The sequence below is a fragment of the Sebastes umbrosus genome, chromosome 7 (genome assembly GCF_015220745.1).
Source record: "Sebastes umbrosus isolate fSebUmb1 chromosome 7, fSebUmb1.pri, whole genome shotgun sequence".
Lineage (NCBI taxonomy): Eukaryota > Metazoa > Chordata > Actinopteri > Perciformes > Sebastidae > Sebastes > Sebastes umbrosus.
The window spans coordinates 28,705,968-28,727,868 of record NC_051275.1 but is presented as its reverse complement, the minus strand read 5'-3'; the positions used below and the strand labels follow the sequence as shown (position 1 = coordinate 28,727,868).

At 41.7% G+C, this 21,901-nt stretch overlaps 1 protein-coding gene across 4 annotated transcripts; it reads left to right on the top strand.

Annotated features, from left to right (window-relative positions):
• Nucleotides 1–1,698: 1,698 nt before the first annotated feature.
• LOC119491172 (centrosomal protein of 164 kDa-like) lies at nucleotides 1,699–21,385 on the top strand. 4 transcript variants are annotated; one of them, XM_037774885.1, is made up of 29 exons: nucleotides 1,699–1,900; nucleotides 3,471–3,554; nucleotides 5,013–5,124; nucleotides 6,242–6,476; nucleotides 6,725–6,883; nucleotides 6,972–7,088; nucleotides 7,169–7,249; nucleotides 7,470–7,574; nucleotides 9,500–9,970; nucleotides 10,331–10,867; nucleotides 12,059–12,112; nucleotides 12,205–12,341; nucleotides 13,139–13,666; nucleotides 13,766–13,897; nucleotides 14,028–14,223; nucleotides 15,920–15,994; nucleotides 16,102–16,224; nucleotides 16,891–17,034; nucleotides 17,237–17,320; nucleotides 17,399–17,467; nucleotides 17,562–17,821; nucleotides 17,947–18,132; nucleotides 18,597–18,777; nucleotides 18,885–18,989; nucleotides 19,194–19,296; nucleotides 19,413–19,754; nucleotides 19,872–19,944; nucleotides 20,037–20,156; nucleotides 20,354–21,385. In XM_037774885.1, the coding sequence occupies exons 2-29, from the start codon at nucleotides 3,476–3,478 to the stop codon at nucleotides 20,448–20,450; spliced, it is 4,905 nt and encodes a 1,634-aa protein (XP_037630813.1). In that variant the 5' UTR covers nucleotides 1,699–1,900; nucleotides 3,471–3,475; the 3' UTR covers nucleotides 20,451–21,385. The 4 variants fall into 4 exon arrangements, with proteins under 4 accessions (XP_037630813.1, XP_037630814.1, XP_037630812.1 ...); XM_037774886.1 differs by having other exon boundaries at nucleotides 6,199–6,476; nucleotides 18,882–18,989; XM_037774884.1 differs by having other exon boundaries at nucleotides 1,700–1,900; nucleotides 18,882–18,989; nucleotides 20,354–21,384.
• The last annotated feature ends 516 nt before the right edge of the window (nucleotides 21,386–21,901 follow it).

Genomic DNA, 21,901 nt, shown 5'->3' with positions numbered 1-21,901 from the left:
ATGCTTTTACTCAAGTAAGGTTTTGAATGCAGGACTTTTACTTGCAACTTGAGTATTTCTACACTGTGGCATTACTACTTTTACTTAAGTAAAGGTTCTGAGTATTTCTTCTACAACTGGCAACACATAAACATATTTCCCTTCACAAGTAGAGTAACATCACACAGCTGCTCAGCATCAAGGTGCTATTTCAGTCCTAAACCACACAAGAGGAAGAAAAAAGAGTGAGAGGAGGATGGATACATGTCTGTGTGAGGATTACTGACAAAATGTAAACCTGGTCCTGGATCTCTGAAGTGCCTCGTATGGTTAGGAGCTCATTCCCTACAACATACTCATACACTTGTTTTGCTCTTGAGGAAAGCAACAACATAGATGGAAAGTGGTATTTAATACAATGAATGATGCTTTCAAGTGCAGTGTGAAATATTATGCATATAGCTTCTCTATATTGAATGGATTAATATTGGTAAATTAATAAAAATCAAATAAATGTGTCTGTAATAATGTCTTTTCTCTCTAGTCCTGCTGAATCAAAAAACAGTTCTCTGACATTTTAAAATCAAAACAAAAGACACTAAAGTCAATTTTGTTAAAAGTTCCATTTCGCTACGAAGCGGATGAATTGAACCAAGTGAACCAATATAGAACACCAAAATACATTAAGAGCTCGTTATCCTTTTAACATTTTAAAAGGGAATTATTATCACATTTAATTCATGATGTCTAATTATCTTTTGATATGTTTAGATATATTTTCTTTTTCTTCTGTACTGTTTTTTTTTGTATGTATTTCAATGTTTTTATTGGATTGTTTTCCACTGTTTGGTTAGTTTTTTTTTGCACATTTTGTGTACTTCTTGTTGTTGTTTAACCTTTGTTGTATTTTTAAAATGATGTTAGCTTAGATCTTTCTTTCTTTTTTGTTATAGTTTTTTTTCTCCTCTGGGGCACTTCAGAGATCCAGGACTAGGCTAACAAGTGTATGAGTATGTTGTAGGGAATGAGCTCCTAACCATACGAGGCACTTCAGAGATCCAGGACCAGGCTTACATTTTGTCAGTAATCCTTACATAGTCATGCATTCATCCTCCTCTCACTCTTTTTTCTTCCTCTTGTGTGGTTTAGGACTGAAATAGTACCTTGATGCTGAGCAGCTGTGTGATGTTACTCTACTCGTGAAGGGAAATATGTTTATGTGTTGCCAGTTATGGAAGAAGTACTCAGAACCTTTACTTAAGTAAAAGTAGTAATGCCACAGTGTAGAAATACTCTGTTGCAAGTAAAAGTCCTGCATTCAAAACCTTACTTGAGTAAAAGCATCACAAGTAAAAGTACTTATTATTATGCAGAATGGCCAATGTCAGAATAATATATATATATATATATGATTATAAGTGTTGATGCATTACTGTATACATCACATTAATATTGCAGCTGGTTATGGCAAGGGAAATTTTAAATAACTGCTGGGCAGCTTAATCTACAATAATACATCATAATTTATTAATTGATTCAGATTATTAATACAAAATATAAATCTGTAAAGTAATTAAAGCTGTCAGACAAATGTAGTGCAGTGAAAAGTACAATATTTCCCTCTGGAGGAGTAGAAGTATAATTAATTTAATTTATTTGCACATATTATGTGCAAATAAATAAAAAATTAATTAGGAGATTACGAGGACACCTGAACGCCTCATGTGGCTCAGCCAATCAGAGCCACGTCTCCATCGTCAACAGGAAGCGGTTGAAGCGTCCTTGGAGATGGAGAAGTCGTTGTTAGCTGTAACTTTCGTGTCTTTCTCCTCTTCTGCGTTCACAATGTCTGCGTTAAACTACTGACAACTAGTCGGTATCGCCACAGAGGCTAATGAGAGAACGATTAAAAGTCTGTAAGGTAAATAACTCATCACCAATAAGCTGTTCTCTAACTACTTATCTGGCTGAGCTAACGTTCAGTTAGCTGAGATGCTAGCTTAATTAGCTTAGCTGTCCCACACATTTCTGTCTTTAAAATGATTTCACGTCGATATTTGTGTGTTTATAGAGATGCTAATGTGGCCTAACTGTTTATCAAAGGCTTCAGAAATGTTTAATTAGCCCTAGCTGTTCTTTGTACTACATTCAAGAAGTGTTAATATTATTAGCTGAGCATTATAGCAAGTTAAAATCTTCTCTCACAAATCAAGAAGTCTTTTGTTGTCAACTTGTTGTAGTTGTCTGCATATACAGTATCCTATATTCAACTCAATTTGCTTTATTGGCATGACTGTCAGGTGAACAATATTGCCAATTCAATAATAAATAAAAATAAAAAAAGGAAACAAAATAAAGACAAAAACATATATATATATACATATATACAGTATATATATATACAATGCATTTAGCAAATTACAATATATAGATATTTAAAAAAACATGCATGTAAATGGAAGAAAACAATAAAGAAGTAATTCATGTTTGTTGTCTCAATAAAACAAATAAAAAACAATTAATAACAATATATTGCAATATACATATATACAACTCATTAAGCAAATTACAATATATAGATATTTAAAAAAGAACATGCATGTAAATGGAAGAAAACAATAAAGAAGTAATTAATGTTTTTTGTGTCAATAAAAAAAACAATTAATAACAATATATTGCAATATCAAAGGATAAATAAAAAAAAGAAACCCATGAAGCAGAGGAGTAAATAAAAGGCAGAGTGTGAGTTACATCTATTATGTGTTGTTGTTGTGGTTGTCTCTTAGGCTGTGACAAGCACCTCTCTCAATTTTCAATTCAGTTCAATTCAATTTTCTTTATTGATCATGACTGTCAGGTGAACAATATTGCCAAAGCGTCAATTCAATAATAAATAAAAAGAACAAAATAAAAATAAAAACATATATATATATATATATATATATATATATATATATATATATATATACAATTCATTAAGCACACTACAATATATAGATATTTAAAAAGAACATGCATGTAAGTGGAAGACAACAATAAAGATTGTTGTGTCAATAAAACAAACAAAAAAATAAAAACAATTAATAACAATATATTGCAATATCAAAGAATAAATGTATAAAACAACACAAAAAAACAACCCATGAAGTAGAGGAGTAAACAAAAGGCAGAGTGTGAGTTACATCTATTATGTGTTGTTGTTGTGGTTGTCTCTTAGGCTGTGACATACACTGACATATCCTGCAGCTTCTATGGCGATGACACTATTTTCTCCAAGTAGATGTTGTATTTTAGTTTGGTCAGAGAGGGAATCAAAATCTTGGAGTTTACATATAATTTTTGTAAAGAATTTTTTTCTAATTTCTTCATATGTACTACATTGTAGAAGGAAATGATGCTCTGTCTCCACCTGTCTCTGTGGACAGAGCTGACACAGCCTGTCTTCTCTCTCTTTCTTGTGCCATTCACCCTGTTTTGCATTTCTCTTGCAGTAACCATGACTGCAGCTGCTCTCATAGGAGACCAGCTGATCCTTGAGGAGGACTATGATGAGAGCTATACACCCTCTGAACAAGGTACACAGTGGTGATGGCTGTAACCTGGGTAAAACATTAGTGATGGGAATTCCGTCTCTTTTTAGTGAGCCAGATCATTTGGCTCAGCTCACCAAGAAGAGCCGGCCCTTTCGGCTCCCAAACGGCTCTTCGTTTTACCACTTCTGCCTTTTATAAGTCAGCCAAATTTAGCACAGTTTTGACCTATGATTAGTAAAATAAATTAAATTAGTTCAATATAATTATACTAAACATTATAATTTCCAGAATACCGTAATTTTACATGCTGCTTCGTTTCCAACTGTCACTCATCTTCTCTGCTATTCGCGCACCGCACTCCTCTCTCTCTTTCTCTCCTCCTCTCCCTCCTGTTCTGTACCTGTAGACCGTCAGCGCGCCGCGCACCCCCGTCCCTCCCTGCTTGATGGTATGATCCTTGTTTGTCATTACCTGATTGGTCGCAGGGACGTCATTAACACAACATCCAGTCACAGTCAGTGCATGAAGTGCCCTTGGCGCGGAGAAGATCGTACCATCATTCCGCCTTGAATTAATAAAAAAAAAAAAAAACGTCTCTCGGACGGGAGCCGGCTCCCATCGTTCACTTAAAAGAGCCGGCTCAAAAAGCCGACTCGTTCGCAACCGACACATCACTATAAAACATCTGTTTTGGTCATGTCCAACTGCTAAAGCGGTCTGGTTACTCGTGTCACCATGGCTGCAAGCTTTGTATAGAATACCTGTGTGTTATGAAGATATAGCTTATTGCATGGTATGCAAAAAAAATCCTACAGTTAAGGTAGATAAACGGTGGGCTATCATTAACTGTGTAAAAGAAAGTCTATGGAAAGCAAGAAATGTTTGGGTTATGAGAAAGTATTGTGTCCCACATAAAATTGTTGTGAGATCTATGTTGAACGTCTTCAATGACTATATGTTAAAAGATAAGTCAACAACAGAAAAAAGAAAACTGTCATTGTGGAAAGTTCCTAAAACTCCATTGTTCTTGACCTTTTTTGATAATGTATAGTCTGTATGATCTGTTTTGGTGGAAAATATTAATTATGAAAAGATTGCTATGGAATTTTAATGGGAACCTGAATCTTTACATGTAATCGTGTGTTGAGTAATTGTATGTGTTTTTGATGTTAACCCTGCACTGAACTTAATAAACGTGTAAAAATTGAAAATTGAAAAGTGTAACCTGGGTATGGCTGCCCTTACGGATGTGATTGCCTCACTGTGCCTTGATTACGTATACATCACATAAAATATTTACTACATGGTTTACACAGGTATAATGATTACTGATGATAGATAATGATCATTCCTGGCAGCAGCAGTATGGAAAACCTGCAGCGTTAAAATAGTTTTATTTATTGAGTTTTCATCCCCTCCTCAACTCTTATATCCTTCTATAATCTCATGTGTTGTTTTGTATAATTTACTACTACTACTTTTCTCTCTCTCTCTCATCAGAGATCCAAGAGTACGCAAGAGAGATTGGCATTGATCCCGACGGTGAGCCGGAGCTCCTGTGGCTGGCCAGGGAAGGCATCGTTGCCCCTCTGCCTCCCGAGTGGAAACCTTGGTAAGTGAGGGGAGACAGGCTGGCTAGAGAAGATTTGCTGCGGTTTTGCAGCAATGGATGTATTATTATGAAATCATATTTGGTGTGGAGGCTGTGGTGTCACAGTGGGTTTCTATTACTCTTGATTAGAGTTGAAAGTTTCTGTTAACAGTCTTGGTGATCCTTAATGAGGCACCAGAGATACAAGCACAGCACTCCCCACAGCAAGTTCGATTTACTGGAGTGTAATTTAGAACTGCAACGATTAATCAATTAGTTGTAAACTATCAAATTAATCGCCATCTATTTTGATAATCGATTCATCGGTTTGAGTAATTTTTTAAAGAAAATAAAGTCAAAATTCCAGCTTCTTAAATGTGATTTGTTTCTGGTTTCTTTACTCCTCTATGACAGTAAACTGAATATCTTTGAGTTGTGGACAAAACAACTCATTTGAGGACGTCCTCTTGAGCTTTGGTAAACACTGATGGACATTTTTCACCATTTTCTGACATTTTATAGACCAAACAACTAATTGATTAATTGAGAAAATAATTAATCGACAATGAAAATAATCGTTAGTTGCAGCCCTATAGTGTATTGGACAGTAATGTAGGAGTGTTTGTGTCCTTGGAGCTAATCAAGGATGAAGGTCTGTTCTTGACACCTGAGGGTGGAGATGCATAGCAACCTTCTTTTGCTCCAACATCATGTCAGTTGCAGTGAAATAATGCCAGTCGGGCACGCTCACATACACGAACATGTACTAAAAGCACAGAGGGAGAGCGACTTCGTTCTCTGCTCAGGTAGACATTACTCCTCTATATCTTTACATAGCAAATAGTTGTTTACTGCTATATTAATGCTCTGAATATTGTATAAAGCACCTTTAACTCAACTAAAATGCACAGTCATCATCACTATGAAAACTTAGGAAGCAGCTTTAATTTTTCATGGCCCAACAAATCTCTGAGATATGGTTATATAAAATGATATAGTTCATTTGGTGCAGCATTCAATTTCAGGTGACATCTCTCTGTTCACCTACCCATCCTCCCATCATCTGTCCTTCTCTTTCCTGGGCCTTTTTTGGAGGTGCCGAAGTGACTCCCCTCCTCTCCCCCCTCCTCCCCCACAGCCAGGATGTGACGGGGGACATCTACTATTTCAACTTCTCCTCGGGCCAGTCCACCTGGGATCACCCCTGCGACGAGCACTACCGCGGCCTGGTGGCCCAGGAGCGTGAGCGCGTCCAGCTCACGGCCGCCGTCGCAGGAGGCACGGGGGCGAAGAAGGACAAGGACAAGAAGAAGAAGAAAGAAAAGAAGGAGAAGAAAGAGAAAAAGAAGAAGGAGCCGCTCAAGACTCCTGGAGTGAGTGGTTGTTATATTTTAGTTTTGTGGGAGAAATGCTTCACTTTAAAGGACCAGTGTGTAACATTTAGGGGGATTTATTGGCAGAAATGGAATATAATATTGATAAGTATGTTTTCTTTAGTGAAAAATCACCTATACCGAAAAGCAGCCCTAGTGGGGATTGTAAATGTAGTTAATTATTTAAATGTTTTTAATGTTTTTCACTCCAGATGCTTACTTCTCCTACTGTTTCTGTATTCCTACAGGCACTGAGTTCATCCCTGGGACCGCTACCATCCCCGCTGGGCAGCCTGGCCCCTCTGAGAGGTCTGGATGTCCCCGGTCCACTGCCTGGTTCTGCCCCTCCTCTCCGGCGGTCCCTCGGCAGCTCCGGAGGACTGGAGCCCCTAAAGAAATCCCTTGGGGTGCATTGATGATACACTATTGCATTTGTAGCCTCTCTCAAACCATTCCACTGTACACAATACTATATGTAATCTCTTTCTCTGTCAGGCCCCTCGGAGCAGTGGAACATCGAGTGTTCTGGGCAGCAGGCAGGAGGAGAGGGTGTCTCTCGCTCTGCCTGGCTTTGATGATGATGACGATGATGATAAAATCTCAGATAATGAGGTGCAGTACAACCCTAAAAACAAGTGCAAGATGATGTATACTTTATGTCCCTATCAAACCAGATGTTGTCACTTTTACAGTCAAGTCCTCGTGGTTCAGACCGGTTATTGAAGAACCTTCATCTCGACCTGGATGCCCTTGGAGGAGGCCTACAGTATGAGGTAGACAGCACTGATTCTATTCCACGTCTTCGTAAAATAAATCTTCTAATAAGAGAAAATGAGACCAGCTGTTGCAGGCTTATACTGATACTGATATATTTCAGGACGATAATTCCCTAAGAAATAAATGTGTTAGATATTTAATGGTTTATAAGTTCCAGTGGAAGGTTTTAACGTTTATGTGTGTGTGTGTGTGTGTGTGTGTGTGTGTGTTCTCTAGGACAGTGAAGCCAGTGGTGGAGCTCCAGCTGAGGAGAGAACAGAGCCAGAGTTGCAGGACTTGGCTCTATCTGGAGACCACAGCCCTGAACCTCCATCCCAACAGGTAAAACACACACACACACACACACACACACACACACACACACACACACACACACACACACACACACACGGCCAAGGCCACAGTGGCTCTCACCTTTGTTTTTGTCTTTCTTGCTCTCTCTGCCATTTCTGTGTACCATGTACTGTTTGTAACTCCATGCCCTTTTCAGAAATTTTTCAAGTTTAAATATTGAAATGAGGCATTATCTTATTAAATATCTGCTAATGTGCATACATTTCCAGAACAGAAATCTGAACATTAGATGAAGCCAGGTTCAAAATTCTTGTTTTATTTTGTTGACATATTAGAGTGAAATGTTTTTACAGAGGGGGATTTTGAATATCTGTTTTTATCTCTCCATAAATCATGAAATACTGTCAAAAGCCATAAAAAAAACAAAACAAATTGCCACGTTTTTAGGATTAAAATGTTCTATAAATCAGGCTATGAATGATGTATGAACAAACCCCTCAGTAGAAACCTTCAGAATATAGATAGGAATGAAACTGGAAAGTTTGGTGTATGTAAGTGCTACTGAAGTGGAGACTTCTGGCTCAGAGTCTGAGAAAAAATCATTTTAAGAAAACTGTCTTTAAAGATATGTATTGTAAAAATAACATACATTTACAAGACACCACAGGTGAATAGGATAAAACAATTAACTAATAGATATCAACATGAAACTTCTCCAGTTGATTACTTACATTAGGACAATTCTTTTTTTGTATTACAAGTTTTCTGAAATGTTATGTTTAAATATGCAAATGAGGCATTATCTAATGTTAACTTTTAGTGAATTTAGGAGAAATCTACAGACACAAATAGACAAAGTAGTAAAATAAACCCCTAAATGTGTATTTTGAATGTTTTTTTTCCACTAGTCTGAAAGAAGACATTTTATGGAAGCAAAATAGCCCAACATCTCAAAATAGATTAATGCATGAAAAACAATGTTTTGCCTGGGGTATCTCCCCTGAATTAATAATAAGAACTTTATAATGTGTGATATAGATGCTACATATATTTTGTAGTTTGGGGCAGGCCTACTTGTTTCTATCACGGATAGTGGACTTTCTCTTGTTGTCTCATGGAACTGTGATTCTAAACCATCTGTTATTCCTTCTCTTTGTCTCGTGTGACCTCTTTGACCTTTAAACCTCTCACCTTTTGCGCCGTGACCCGGGACGTGTTGGTGTAGCTGCTGTGCTGCTGGGATCTGTCCTACGGGCACGGCTGTCACTGTGTCTTCCTCTTTGTCCTGCTGTCCTCCTACTGTCACTGTTACTGCTTTGCTGTCTGAAACTAGATATCAGGAGCATGTGTCATCACTGTCAAAACTATAATTTCCCTCTTATATATTCATCCCCATTGGGATAGACCAGTACAACTCCTCACGACTGCCGTTGGATTCTGAGAAAAGTCTGTCCTAATTTATGAATTTCTTACATTACCTACTAATGAAAGTTGGTAATGCACAATTACACAATGTCCCAATGATTTAGTAGAACTAATGCATATCGATTCAGTGATTTCTTCTATACATTTTGGCTTTTTTGGAGGAGAAACGCTGAAACAAGGAAATCACATTTATCAAACTGCTCCTGCTCCTGTGTGTGTGACTGTGTTTGAGTGTGAGAGAGACCCAAAACAAGTCAATGTGTATGTTTTTCTATGCAAACATGCATGTTTTTATTTATTTATTTTACTCATTTTGTCCCAGTGAAATGCCCGATCCGTCGGTTTTGCATGTCAAGATCATCACCCCCCCCCAACCGTCTTTCAGTGGAGGTCACAATCTTTTTGTCTGCCTCCTTCCCTCACCTGCCTTCCTCCGTCCTTTCTCTCCCTTTTGTCTCTGCACGCCTTCCACTGTGCCTCTGTCTGGGACGGATGAACTCTTCTTCCTATTCCCCGCCTTCACCTAGGACTCTGTGAGGGGCCGCCACCTCCGCCTGACCTCACTTGCGGGCTGCAGAAACCATGTCAGTAAGGAGGGGGCACGTCCTGAACAAGAGTTAAATGAGGTGGTGGAGGAGGAGCAGGAGGAGGATGTTCAGAGAGAGAAGGGAGAGGATGAAGGAGGAGGGGAAGCAGAGGAGGGAGGGACGGAGGAGAAAGGAGAGGTAGGAAATGAGCTGGAAGATGGAGAGGCACAGGACGGGGAAGCAGATGAGAGAAAAAGCAAAGAAGAGATGGAGGAGGAGCAGGGAGGAAGTAAAAAGTCTATAGGAAGCAATAAAGAAGAGGAGGAAGTAGAGAGTGATGAGGTAGAAGAGGAATGCTGCAAAGGCGGTGATGAAGACATAGATGAGGAAAATTGCGTTAAGACCAAAGACAAAGAAGAGAATGTAGAGAGTGACGAGGCAGTGGAGAGTTTAACGGAGGAGAAGGAAGAGGTGCAGGAGGAGGATGTTCAGAGAGAGAAGGGAGAGGATGAAGGAGGAGGGGAAGCAGAGGAGGGAGGGACGGAGGAGAAAGGAGAGGTAGGAAATGAGCTGGAAGATGGAGAGGCACAGGACGAGGAAGCAGATGAGAGAAAAAGCAAAGAAGAGATGGAGGAGGAGCAGGGAGGAAGTAAAAAGTCTATAGAGAGCAAGAAAGAAGAGGAGGAATTAGAGAGCGATGAGGTAGAGGAGGAATGCTGTGAAGGCGTTGATGAAGACATAGGTGAGGAAAATTGCGTTAAGACCAAAGACAAAGAAGAGAACGTAGAGAGTGACGAGGCAGTGGAGAGTTTAACGGAGGAGAAAGAGGAGATGCAAGTGGAAGAAGAAAAACAGAAATTTGAGGAAGGTAGCGAGGAAGTTGTGGAGAAATGCTTCAAAAGTGATCGAGGTGGAGGGAGTGAGAAAGATGACAAAGAGAGGGATGAGCTTGAGGGAAGCGTAGATGACGAAGAAGGGCGGGATGAGAGCGAGGAAGAGGAGGAGGAGGTAAATAGCGAAAGAGAGCAAGAGAAGGAGGAGGAGGAGGAGGAGGAGGGGGAGGAGGAGGAGGAGGAGGAGAACGATGAGGCCTTGGAGAGATGCTCCCTGAGTCAGAGGAAGCTGTCAGAGAGTGACGAGGAGGTGTTAGAGAGACTGGAAGGAGACAACGAATCAGATGCCTCAAAGCCCCAAACTGCATCGGAGGATGAGGAGGAAGTCGTGGAGGTCTTTGAGACTGAAACGTCTTGGGACCAACCAGCAAAGCAAAGCAAGGAGACGATGCCGAGTGACCTTAAAACGCTTGACCAAAAGAGAAAAACTGGCAAGATGGAGAATGTGACAAAAAAATCCCCCCTTCCTGCAGAGGTAGGGTTCGGTGTTGCCTCTGTGTGCTTACACCCCCCCTCTCCCACCATTCACTACCCGACCCCGACCCTGATCCTGCCTGATCTCTGCAAGCCATACTTGCCAACCTTGAGACCTCAAAAGTAGGGAGGATTTCAAAACCAAAACGGGAGGTCTGGTGGTCGTCCCCCAGAATTTGAGTTTCAGAGACTGTTTCCTGCATTCTAGTGACTTTTAAAGAATGAAAATAACAAAATAATAAGTACACTGCATAGGCCAACTTTTGATTTTACTTTTAATTGTCAGGAAGGAAAACTGAATAATTTGGCGTGAACTTCTGTGAATTTCTGGTATAAACTAGGCTAATATTCATCAGTTTTCATTCATTCATTTTCTGCTCCTGCGTGAGTATTTTTTTCTCTCAGTACTCTCCATTTCCCTCTCCTTCTCTCACTCACTGAAGGCCCTTTTAGACACGATGTGACAACGGCACCACTGCGCTCTGAAACCCGGTATTTCCAATGGCTTGCGCCACGCCACAACAACTTTGCTCTGATATTGCCAGATCTGACAGTGCCAGAAACATGTTGAGATAACGAAAAGGAGAAAAAGGTGTGAAAAATTGCCATAAATCGGGAGAAATGCGGGAGAATGGTGACCCCGGGAGGAAACCGGGGGACGGCAAGAACAGAGATGAGTCTCCTGGGAAAATCGGGAGGGTTGGCAAGTATGCTGCAAGCAGGTGCATGTAGCTCCCAGAATCCACTGCCTTAGGGGCTCCCAGCCTGAACATCATCGCTCGCACACACTGGACTATCATTTGGTGAAAGGACAATCCATTTGAGCCCCTGAGGACTGGATTGGAAACTTCTGATCCCCTTTTTCCACATCAACAGTGCAGGCTTTTGGTAGTCTGTCTGCTTTTAGATTGGCGGGTGATTTCAAGCAATTTGACCAGACACAGGACTCTCATCTCCCGCCATCGCTTCCCCCACTTTACAGAGTCTGCTTGCTTAGATTACAGACTGATTTTACAGTTTGCCTTGCCAGCTCTCCGGCCACGCTTGTGTTTGCATGTAGGCTCTGCTTTTGCCATATGCTGTGTGTGTGTGTGTGTCTTTAGAAAACACAGCATGCTTGGATGTTTAGTGTCGCTTGTGCAATTTTGTTTACGTGAGTTCATTCGTTGAGGGTTTTTGTTTGTTATTGCAGGAGTCTGAGGCCAGTGAGAACATTGAGGAGGCTTCATCCTCCATAGATGTCAAGGTACTCTGATCATGCAGTGTGGCACCCAGTCATTCGTTCAACTGCTTATTGTCAACCTGTTTTTGTAACGGTTCTGGTTTTGTATCCTAAAGCTGTCGGAGAAGGTTCTGGACATCGACGACCTGTCTGCCGCCGTCAGTCCACTGGAGAGAGACGGCAAAGAGGAAACAAAAGAGGAAGAGGAGAATGGAGGGGAAGCGAAGACAAAGAAGGCAGAGACTGCCAAGAGGTTTGTTGTTGTTTTGATATTGTTCCTGGAAAACAGCTGCTGTGCTCAGTTGCATCATCTCTTGAAGAAGTGTGTCCTCGGCAGGTCTTGAAAAGGGTCTCACAAGGAATTGGAAGTTAATTTTTGATCCATTTATTCCATCATAACCCAAAAATTCATCAGTTATCATTTTCACAGTGATTTCAGCTGTGAAATTGTAAAAATCAGGTGCCAAACATTAACTTTGTAAAAGTCCCAACTATTAAATTTATGTTGGTGAAACATGCAGCTACTGCGTCAAAATAAGGACATGGACATTCAGGAAATATACACAACTTGTCCATTAATAAAATATGCTGAGTTTCATTTGAACAGGGAAGTCGGAAATTTCCAGATTCAACTGGAACGCCCCCTGAAGTCGGATTTCTGACTTGGAAAGTCAGAGGAACTTCACCAACCTCGACGTCAAAATCCAAGATGCTCTGTGCATCAGCAATAAAAAAGCTGTAGTAATAAACCGTTTATTATTACTTCTGTCTTATTTGTGTCTCTAAATCAGTCGTACACACAGTACTGTCCAACTTCTATCTGTGGACATGTTGCTTCAGTGTTTGTATGAGCAAAATACTGGAGTAATGCGTTGTTATCAACTGGTATGGCTAACAATGGCTAACCTGGCTTTAGCAAACCCCATAAAGTTTTCCGATTGTTGTACTGGAACGCGGTCAACTCAGGTGTGACGTCATTCCTATCTCCAACTTCCGATTTCTGGTGTAAATGGAACGCAGCATATGTTTAACACCTTTCTCCCTCTTCAGGCATTTGCAGGCTGCTGGCAAAGACAAACCTCCAGCTCCGAAAGTTGACCGACTCGTCCTCCATCAGTCCAGCCCTTCGCCCTCCCTCTCCAGCCCGTCCCACTCAGAGCAAGGTGTCGGGCTCCGTCTAAAAACTGAAAACCTCGGCACGTCTCCGGGGCTACAAAGGCCTGAGACCTCCAGAGGTCGGCTGGTCCGCACCTCCAACACTCAACACGAAGACGCTGAACTCCCCTTACAAAACCATGAGAGCCCACGGGAAGAAGAGCCAAGCTGGAGAATCCAGAAAGGGAGGAAGAAAGAGGAGGAGGAGGAGGAGGAGAGGAAGAGGGCAGAACGAGAGGAGAGGAGTCTGAGAGAGAGGAAGGAGGTGAGGGAGAAAAGGAAGACTGATCGAGATGTGGAGGACGAGAGGGAGGATATGATGAAGGAGAAGGAGAAGAGAATGCGTCTCCTCCAGGAGGAGCTGAGGAGAGAGGAGGAGGAGGAGGAGAGGAAGCTGAAGGAGAAGAGCGAGGAAAGACTGAGGTAGGCATGGAAAGTATTACACCTTATACCACCTAAACACACCTACATTTCACTTTTAGAACAATTTCTTCATCCATAAATGTATACGTGTCTCCCCAGGGCTCTGCAGCAGCGTCTCCTGTCCAAGAGGAGAGAGGAGGAGGCCAGGCTGAATGAGGAGTCAGATAGGACGCTGGAGGAGCTCAGAGAGTCTGCCCACGGGAAGAGGGAGAGGCAGCAACACCAACTCAGGTCAGACACACTGTATTAGACATTAAAACAATTGAGAGCTCCTGCTTTATGGAATATGAGCCTTGCAAATCAACTGAAATCACTTTGCATTTAATTACGTATAACACTGATATGTGCGTCCTGTGCTCAGGGAGGAGAGCGAGGTCATGTTGAAGGAGTTACGCATCACTCTAGAGGAAGAGCGAGCAGCGGAGTGCGACAGACTGGAGGCCCAGAAGAGGAAGGACACCGAGCGTCTGAGGGCGGAGTCGGAAGAGGAGCTGCAGGCGGAGAGGAGGAGAATCCAGGGAGAGAGGGAGGAGAAGCTGAACTCTCTGAAACACGAGGTGATGCTGGCCTGCTTGTGCCGGGCTCGTTTTATTTAGTCTAGCTAAAGCTAGTCTTGTTGTTAAACATACTGTCAAATCATGTGTACTGTTTGTCAACCCTACAAATTCCATACCCGTGAACACGGTAAACACGACGTTTATCGTGTTCACGAGATGAGTCCATATGAACGCCCATCTCTTGTGGTGTTCACAACAAGTAGAAAGTTTCTGAACGCTCCGAGTTTACGACTTCTGTCATGTTTGTTGACGTTGTCAGAAATGGCGGAGGTCATGGAAGTTCATTTTTCGGTACATAATAAGTGAATATATTTTAATTTTAGTCATATATCGTTTTTCTTCGTAACTTTATATGTCTGAGGAAAACGTTTATATTCCCAACGGCCTCATATTTTTCCTCTGTCATCATGCCTTTGCATTTACTACATTATGTTACCCACTTGCTAGCTTGCCAAATTGTTAATCTCTGTGGCTTCTAGACACCGACAGTAACGTTGATATTGCCGTTGCTTAGCAGCGGCGTTTTTCAGGACTTAACCACTCGAACGCCGAGCATATCGTGTACACGACTTCCCATGTTGTAAACACGAGCTCACGAGTTTCATTTGGAGGCGCCATAAGGCACCATGAGTGTGTTGAACAATAGTAGATGAAACTTTGGTGTTTTATTTACACAGCCGCTGCCGCCATTTTGGATTGAAAACGCTTATTATATTTATAATATTTTATTGTTCAACAAAGGCCATTCGGCAGAATATGACAATAAAATATAAATAATTTAGTTTTTACATTTATAGTTTTACTGCCGTCCGGTAGTCGCTTTCAGTCCAAAATGGTGGAAGCGTAGCTTTGCTGCTGGGTGCTGATGTTGCACTGGAACCAACAATTGACTTCCAGTTCTTGGTAACATACGTTCTTTGGGCAAAGGGTTCTATGAGCTGAGCAAACTAGAAATATCTCCCGTTGCCTAGTCGTAGCTAAGCTCCGTCCTATTCACTTGAGCAGTGAACAACGTTTCCATTACATAAGAAACTTGTGGGATGTTAATGATTTTTCCAGGTATTAGCAAACATTCAGGGTTACCAGGGAAACAGAGTGACTGGATTGTGAAACACTTTCGATTTTGGTTGCAAAACGCATGAAAATATAAATGAATGCCTAGCACAAATGCACAAACACTAGGAACAACAAATAGCTCGACAAACATCTGTTGAACAAATAGCAAAATTCAAATAGTGTCACTGTTATTAAGCAATCTGAAGTGAAAAACAAATGACTCATAGAGTTCTTGACCCGCGTGATGTTTGCAGGTTGGCATATTAACCTGGATGACAGCTTCCATATGTAAAAACACATCATGAAGCCAACTTTGCAGGACGCAACACGTTGTGTTACACAAAATCTATTGACTCACCCTGCTGTCACACTCTTCAGTACAGTTCAGCAAGAGCAGGAATTCTTGGTTCTGATGGTGTCTTACCAACATATGTTCTGTTACAATCCATGAAAATCTGCATTTAACACCCATTTTGGAAATAAATTGTTGGTGCTACTGTATAGTTGAGTATGATAGGACACCACGAGAACCAGACGACTTTGTTTGTGGTACATGGTGTCATTGGACTTGAGGAACACAGATTAATGATCTGTCCTTATGTGTGTCTGTCTCTGTTTGCACTATTTTATCTCTATAAAGGTCAAAATCCCAGAGAGGAGGAGGGAGCTCATGAGTCCACGTCCTGAACAGCAGCTGTCAGAGTACCACCGAGAGGTTATTAGACTACAGGACACATAAAATTACATCATCATGTGTAGAACATTTTCACTGGAATATAACTTGTTGTGCTGTAAACTGACCTTCACTGTCACTGTTGTCAGCTGGCTGATGTTCTTCAGGAAGTGCGGGATGAAGTGCAGCGTGATCACGAGAGGAAGCTGGAGCAGCTGAGAGAGGACCACAGGAGAGAGATAAACAGCATCAGAGAGAAATACCTGGACGAGGTCAGAGGGTTTAGCATTTACATGCCCTCACCCTGTTCTTGTATTAGTGGAAACAGTAGAATATGTTTAAATTACGGCCGTCAAACGATTACAATATTTAAACACGATTAATCGCAAATTAATCACACATTTTTCATGTGTTCAGATGTACCTTAAAGGGAGATTTGTCAAGTATTTAATACTCTTATCAACATGGGAGGTGGCAAATATGATGCTTTATGCAAATGTATGTATATATTTATTACTGGAAATCAATTCACAACACAAAACAATGACAAATATTGTCCAGAAACCCTCACAGGTACTGCATTTAGCATAACAAATATGCTCAAATCATAGCATGGTAAACTCAAGCCCAACAGGCAAAAACATTGGTTGGTACCAATGAATTCTTTAGGTTTTCTAGTTTCATATGATGCCAGTATCTTCACTCTAGCATTAAACTGAGCCCACTACATCTAAAGAACGCAAGTTGCGTTCATGCGTTAAAGAAATTAGTGGCGTTAAAAAGAATTTGCGTTAACGCGTTATTATCGTGTTAACTTTGACAGCCCTAGTTTAAATGAATGTGCCATATTTTTGTTTCCAGCAGGCACCAACAAAGAACTTCAGCCTGAAAATGAAAATTGATGATAAATGTTGTGTTTGTGCGTTTTTGTGTTGCAGGAGACTGGTCAGAGGGCGCGCCTGCTTTCTAGTCTGCAGGACGACAGAGAGCATCTTCAGGCCTCGCACGCCATCGAACTGGAGAAACTCCGCCTGCAGCTCAACACTCAGATACAAAAGACACAGCTGACGCACTCACGCAAGGTGAGACCAGACAGACACACACATTTACTTAACAGTGCAGTGCTGAACTAGTGGTGTCATGACACTGCCTTTCAAGTAGGGCTGATCTCAATCATTTTAGGTTATACATATATATATAAATTATATTTTGCTCACCAAATTGAGGTAGAATAAAGTGAAGCCTTTATTCCAGAGAATAAGTCTGTGGTATTTCTTCTACTAGGAGTCAGAACTGGAGGATCTGGCAGATCAGATGGAGCTGAGAGTCAAAGAGCTGAAGAGCCAGGAGGCCATGCTGCAGACCAAGGTCTCCTATCCCATACTGTATGTACTATTAATACACTAACCTAAACAACATGGACTAATGGTTTCTGTCTCTTATCAGGCAGCAGATCTGAAGAGGAGGAGGAAGAAGCTTGGGGAGGAAGAGGAGGAAGTGGACAGACAGATAGAGGTGGGACATCCTGCTTTTTCCTCATGAAATAGAGATTTTATTCACCAACTAGTCCATCTATCAACCCCCTATTTCCCCACCTGTGTGTGTCCAGGCCATACCCCGGCTGATCCAGGAGAGAGACCAGCTGACGGAGGAGCTGGAGAGGATGAGAGAGGAGAAACATCAAGCCAGAGAACTCCTCCAGAGAGCGAGGGAAGAGAGGAGTGAGGCCAAGGAGGGGGAGGAGAGGCTGAGAGTGGAGAGACACAGAGACAGGGAAGAGAGTAGGAGGACCAAGGAGGACAAGGAGCGACTGGAGAGCAAGGTGGCGCTGCTGCAGGACAGATGCGATCGTCTAACTCGAACAGTCAGGTATAGTTTCCTACACAAGACATCCTATGCGTTTACTTTAGTTTCAGACATTATTTAACTGAGGTGAATGTAATTATTTCCAGTGTTCCTGTTTTTAAAATGATTATTATTATGGTCTTTATCAGTGAGCTGGAGCAAAGCGAAGGAGTGAGCGCCTCCCCCAGACCAGAACCGAAACAGGACAAAAAGAAGGCAGAGAAAGCAGAGGCGACGGCGCCCCCCGGTGACATTAGAGACTCATCGCTACATGTAGAAGACCTGGACGAGCCGCCACTCTCCCCTGTACCTGACAGCCACAGCAGCATGGACGAGTAAGGAGAGGAAACAGAATACATTTGTGGTTGTGAAAGCACAATTATGGTTATTTGGTATTTATAGAGTACAGATGAACTATAAGTCTGTTTCAGGCCTCTGAGCAATGCAAAGTTGTTGTGGTTGCTGATGCACCAATATTCAATATTTCTTCCAATATGTGATTTTAGTGCCTCAATAACAAGTAGTGCTTCCCCTGAAACTGTAATCAGGATGAAAAAAAACTGAAATGGCACTGTGAATGATGCTACGACTACCACTAGTAATACTATGATACATATTATTTATATATCAATATACTCAAAGAACTATTTCAACTGTTAAACCATAAACATTTTTGGGTTCTTGTACCATATTCTTGAATTGTTTTTTTTCTGTTGGATTTATGCTGTTTACCTTTTCTGTTATTTTCTTGCATACTTGGTATTCATGGTCCTCATCCCCACACCTCTTGTGTGTCCAGGTTCCGACGCTACATCTCCTCGCATGGCGCATCCATCCAAAAAACCAAACAATTCCTGGAGAGGGAGAGCGGCCGGCTGATGGAGAGGCAGGCAGCTCTGCGGGCGGCCCAGACCAGCTCCTCCCAGGACCCCAACCAGGGTGGAGGGGTGACTGAGGAGATGATGAGAAACCTCCAGCAGGTAGGGAGGAGCGTGACCCCATCACCTGCTGAATAATAGTTGGTGCGACGATTCGTGAGACAGGGTTGATTTTGAGTGGTGGTTTCTTTCCCTCGTTCTGTCAGGAGGCCAGAAACGTGGTGGAGCTGCAGCGGACGGTTCAGAGAGGAAACACTCTCCTGCGGAGGAAAGAGGAGCAACTCCAGCAGCTAGAGAGCTCCATAGCTGAAGAGGTCAGGAGAAAACACCCATTACAATACACTCAGTTAAAGTGATACTTTGGTTAAGTGCTTTTATATTTTCAGTGACTTCATGAAGTCAACCAGCACCTTTAGTCGTAGCTGATGGTGAAAATTGATGCTTAAAACGAATCTATAAACAAAAATTATACAAATATAATACATCTGTAGTTCTGCCTCTCTGCTCTCTCCGTTCAGCCGCTGTTTGAGGATCTGTCTCGGCTGGCAGGAGAGAGGAAGGTGACCTTTGATGTGACTGAATCTGACCTCAGCAGCACTGTGGACCCACCAGATGGGACAGGTAACACACATTCATAGTTTTACCAACAGTTATTATTGCTATATTGCGGATATGCCCTGCCATACTGATGGTTTGTTCCTCTCTTTATCTCCATTCCTCCCTCACTCTCTCATCAGGAGGTAATCTCACTGTCCCGGACAAAGTCCAGGAGTTAGCAGAGTCCCTGCAGCATATCTCAGGGCAGCTCAACACCGTCCTGAGTGCGTTGGGTTCACTGGCCCAGAGGCAGAGCCCCACACCCTACACAGCCTTCCCTCTGCCTCTGTCTCAACCACACTCCACCCCAACCGCCACCTTCACCTCTGCTCCGCATCCCCCAATGAGGCTCTCAGAGCCGTCCTGGCACTGGGTGCCCCAAAGCACCTCCGCAGCCGCCCCTCTCTTCAGTACCCCCATCAGCAGCGGGCTGAGGGCTTCCGACGATCTCATCAACAGCCGATGGAGCCAGATATTCCCAAGTACGCCAGCAGACGCCTCGTTTAGCTTTAGACTGAGTGAAGCACCATTAATGTGACTTGTTAAAAAATGATTTTTATCAGTTGTTGTTGGTCCTGAACTGTTGTTCTGTTCTCCAGGAGCAGCTATGGACCCGATCGCCTCCAGCCCCATGGGGACGACCTCCGCATACCCATCATACACTCCTGCTAGGTAACCTGCACCTTTAATCATGCTATTATTATAGATTACACACACATCCTCGCTGTCTTAAATGTACTTATGTGTGTCTGTGTGTATCTCAGTGAACATGGTCGTAGCCTGCGGTACATGCAGAAGTCAGTGGAGGTCGACGGCCAGAGGCTGCAAGGGCTGATTGACGGCAACAAGAGGTGGCTGGAAATGCGCAAGAAAGACACCAGCATGTATCCTTCTATCACACGTACTCATCCACACACACACACATACATATTAGTCTTGGGTTGAATCTACTTAAAGAACACACAACCCAGTGTTTAGATTTCAACCTCATCTCAATGCATCTGTTATAGACCATTACTTGTCAGACAGTTTTATGAACACAGTGTTGTGCCCGTCGTTGTCTTTAACTCCCGCCTTCCAGACCTCTGTTCACTCGCTATCAAGCTCCTCCAACCAAGAGCAGCCTGGTCCAGCTGGGCCTGGACGATAACAACCAGATCAGAGTCTATCATTACTGAGGACATGGCACACAGTTCAGTCCTGTCTGAACTGTGACTGTCACTGAGGACTTTGGAGCATTAATGACTGTGACACGTCAGCGTTGTGACGTTTACATGTGAGCGTCCCCGTGCCCTCTTGGATGCATTCCTTTTAAAAAAAAAACTTTCAGTGCAAAGGTTTTCAGGGAAAGTCCGACCTCCTCTGCTGTGATTGGAGGAAGAGATGGCAATTCAGGGAGCAACACGTCTGTTTGAGGGCTGAGGGCTTTTATCCTCCAACATTAGATATGGCTGTGAGACTTGTTTAAAGCACTTAAAGTTTATAGATTAGAGCTCCGTGCCAGACTTGGGCCAAACTGTTTTAAAAATGGTTTACTTTGATGTCAGAAGGGAAAGTCAAGACAATCACAGAGAAGTATTTACTGTACTTATTATACTTCTTTTACTGAAAACGTCCCAGACATCTTCCAACTTATCATGTTGTGAACCCATTTGCTGCTGCAGGCAGGACGTAACACTACAAAGTAGTGCTTTACAGCTGCACAGAGGTCACGTTTCATTTCATGACAGGTTACATGTGTTATTATGTATTTCTATTTTGTACTTTAACCACTACATTTTGTATTTATGACACTAGTTTTGTGACTTGTGACTAGTGTGTGAAATGTAAGTTTTTAACTTATTTCTTCAGATTTGTTTGTTTTAGTCAGAAATCAGTTAGAATCCGTTTTTCATAAAGATGAAGCCAATCCACTTTTATTTTACATAAATTACTTTTCCATATGCCTCAGATGTTGGCAGAGCAGTAGTGGTGAGCTGTTGATTAGTTTTAAACGTTAACATATGTGTGCAAGCAGGGAGAGAAAACATGTCTTTTGTGCATAGATATCTGTGTAAATAAATACTGTATTTTTCTATAAAATATTTTAATAAATATAATTTTATATATATATTCATGCATTAGGGGTGTGACTCTTTTAGTATCTCTCGATTTTGGTATTCTCGACGAAAAACTCAATGAAAATGTCTTACAATTTTAGCATTTAAAGGTACAGTCTCTGATTTGTCCCTGAATCCCAAAATGTAAATTATTAATTATTATCAATGTTTAAATTGATAAATATATATGAGGACTTTTACTAAATGTTATGTGAGAGGAGGTCTAACAGGCAGCTAAACCATATCGACACAAAGGTGAAACATTTAGTGAAAGAACAGGAAACATCACAGCGATCTCTGACAAGTCATTTGCCAAAAAAAGAGACAAAATACACAATTAACAAAGATAAAGATGAATCTGACTGATAGCATTATTATTATTTTCAAACTTTCTAGATATCACAATAATATTATCCTGAATTCTTTTGGCCATGATAATCGTGTAGTGAAAATCTGATATTGTGACAGCCCTACCTGAATATTATACTGTATTATATTCACAGAGAACCTCACGTGCATCAGACTTCGAT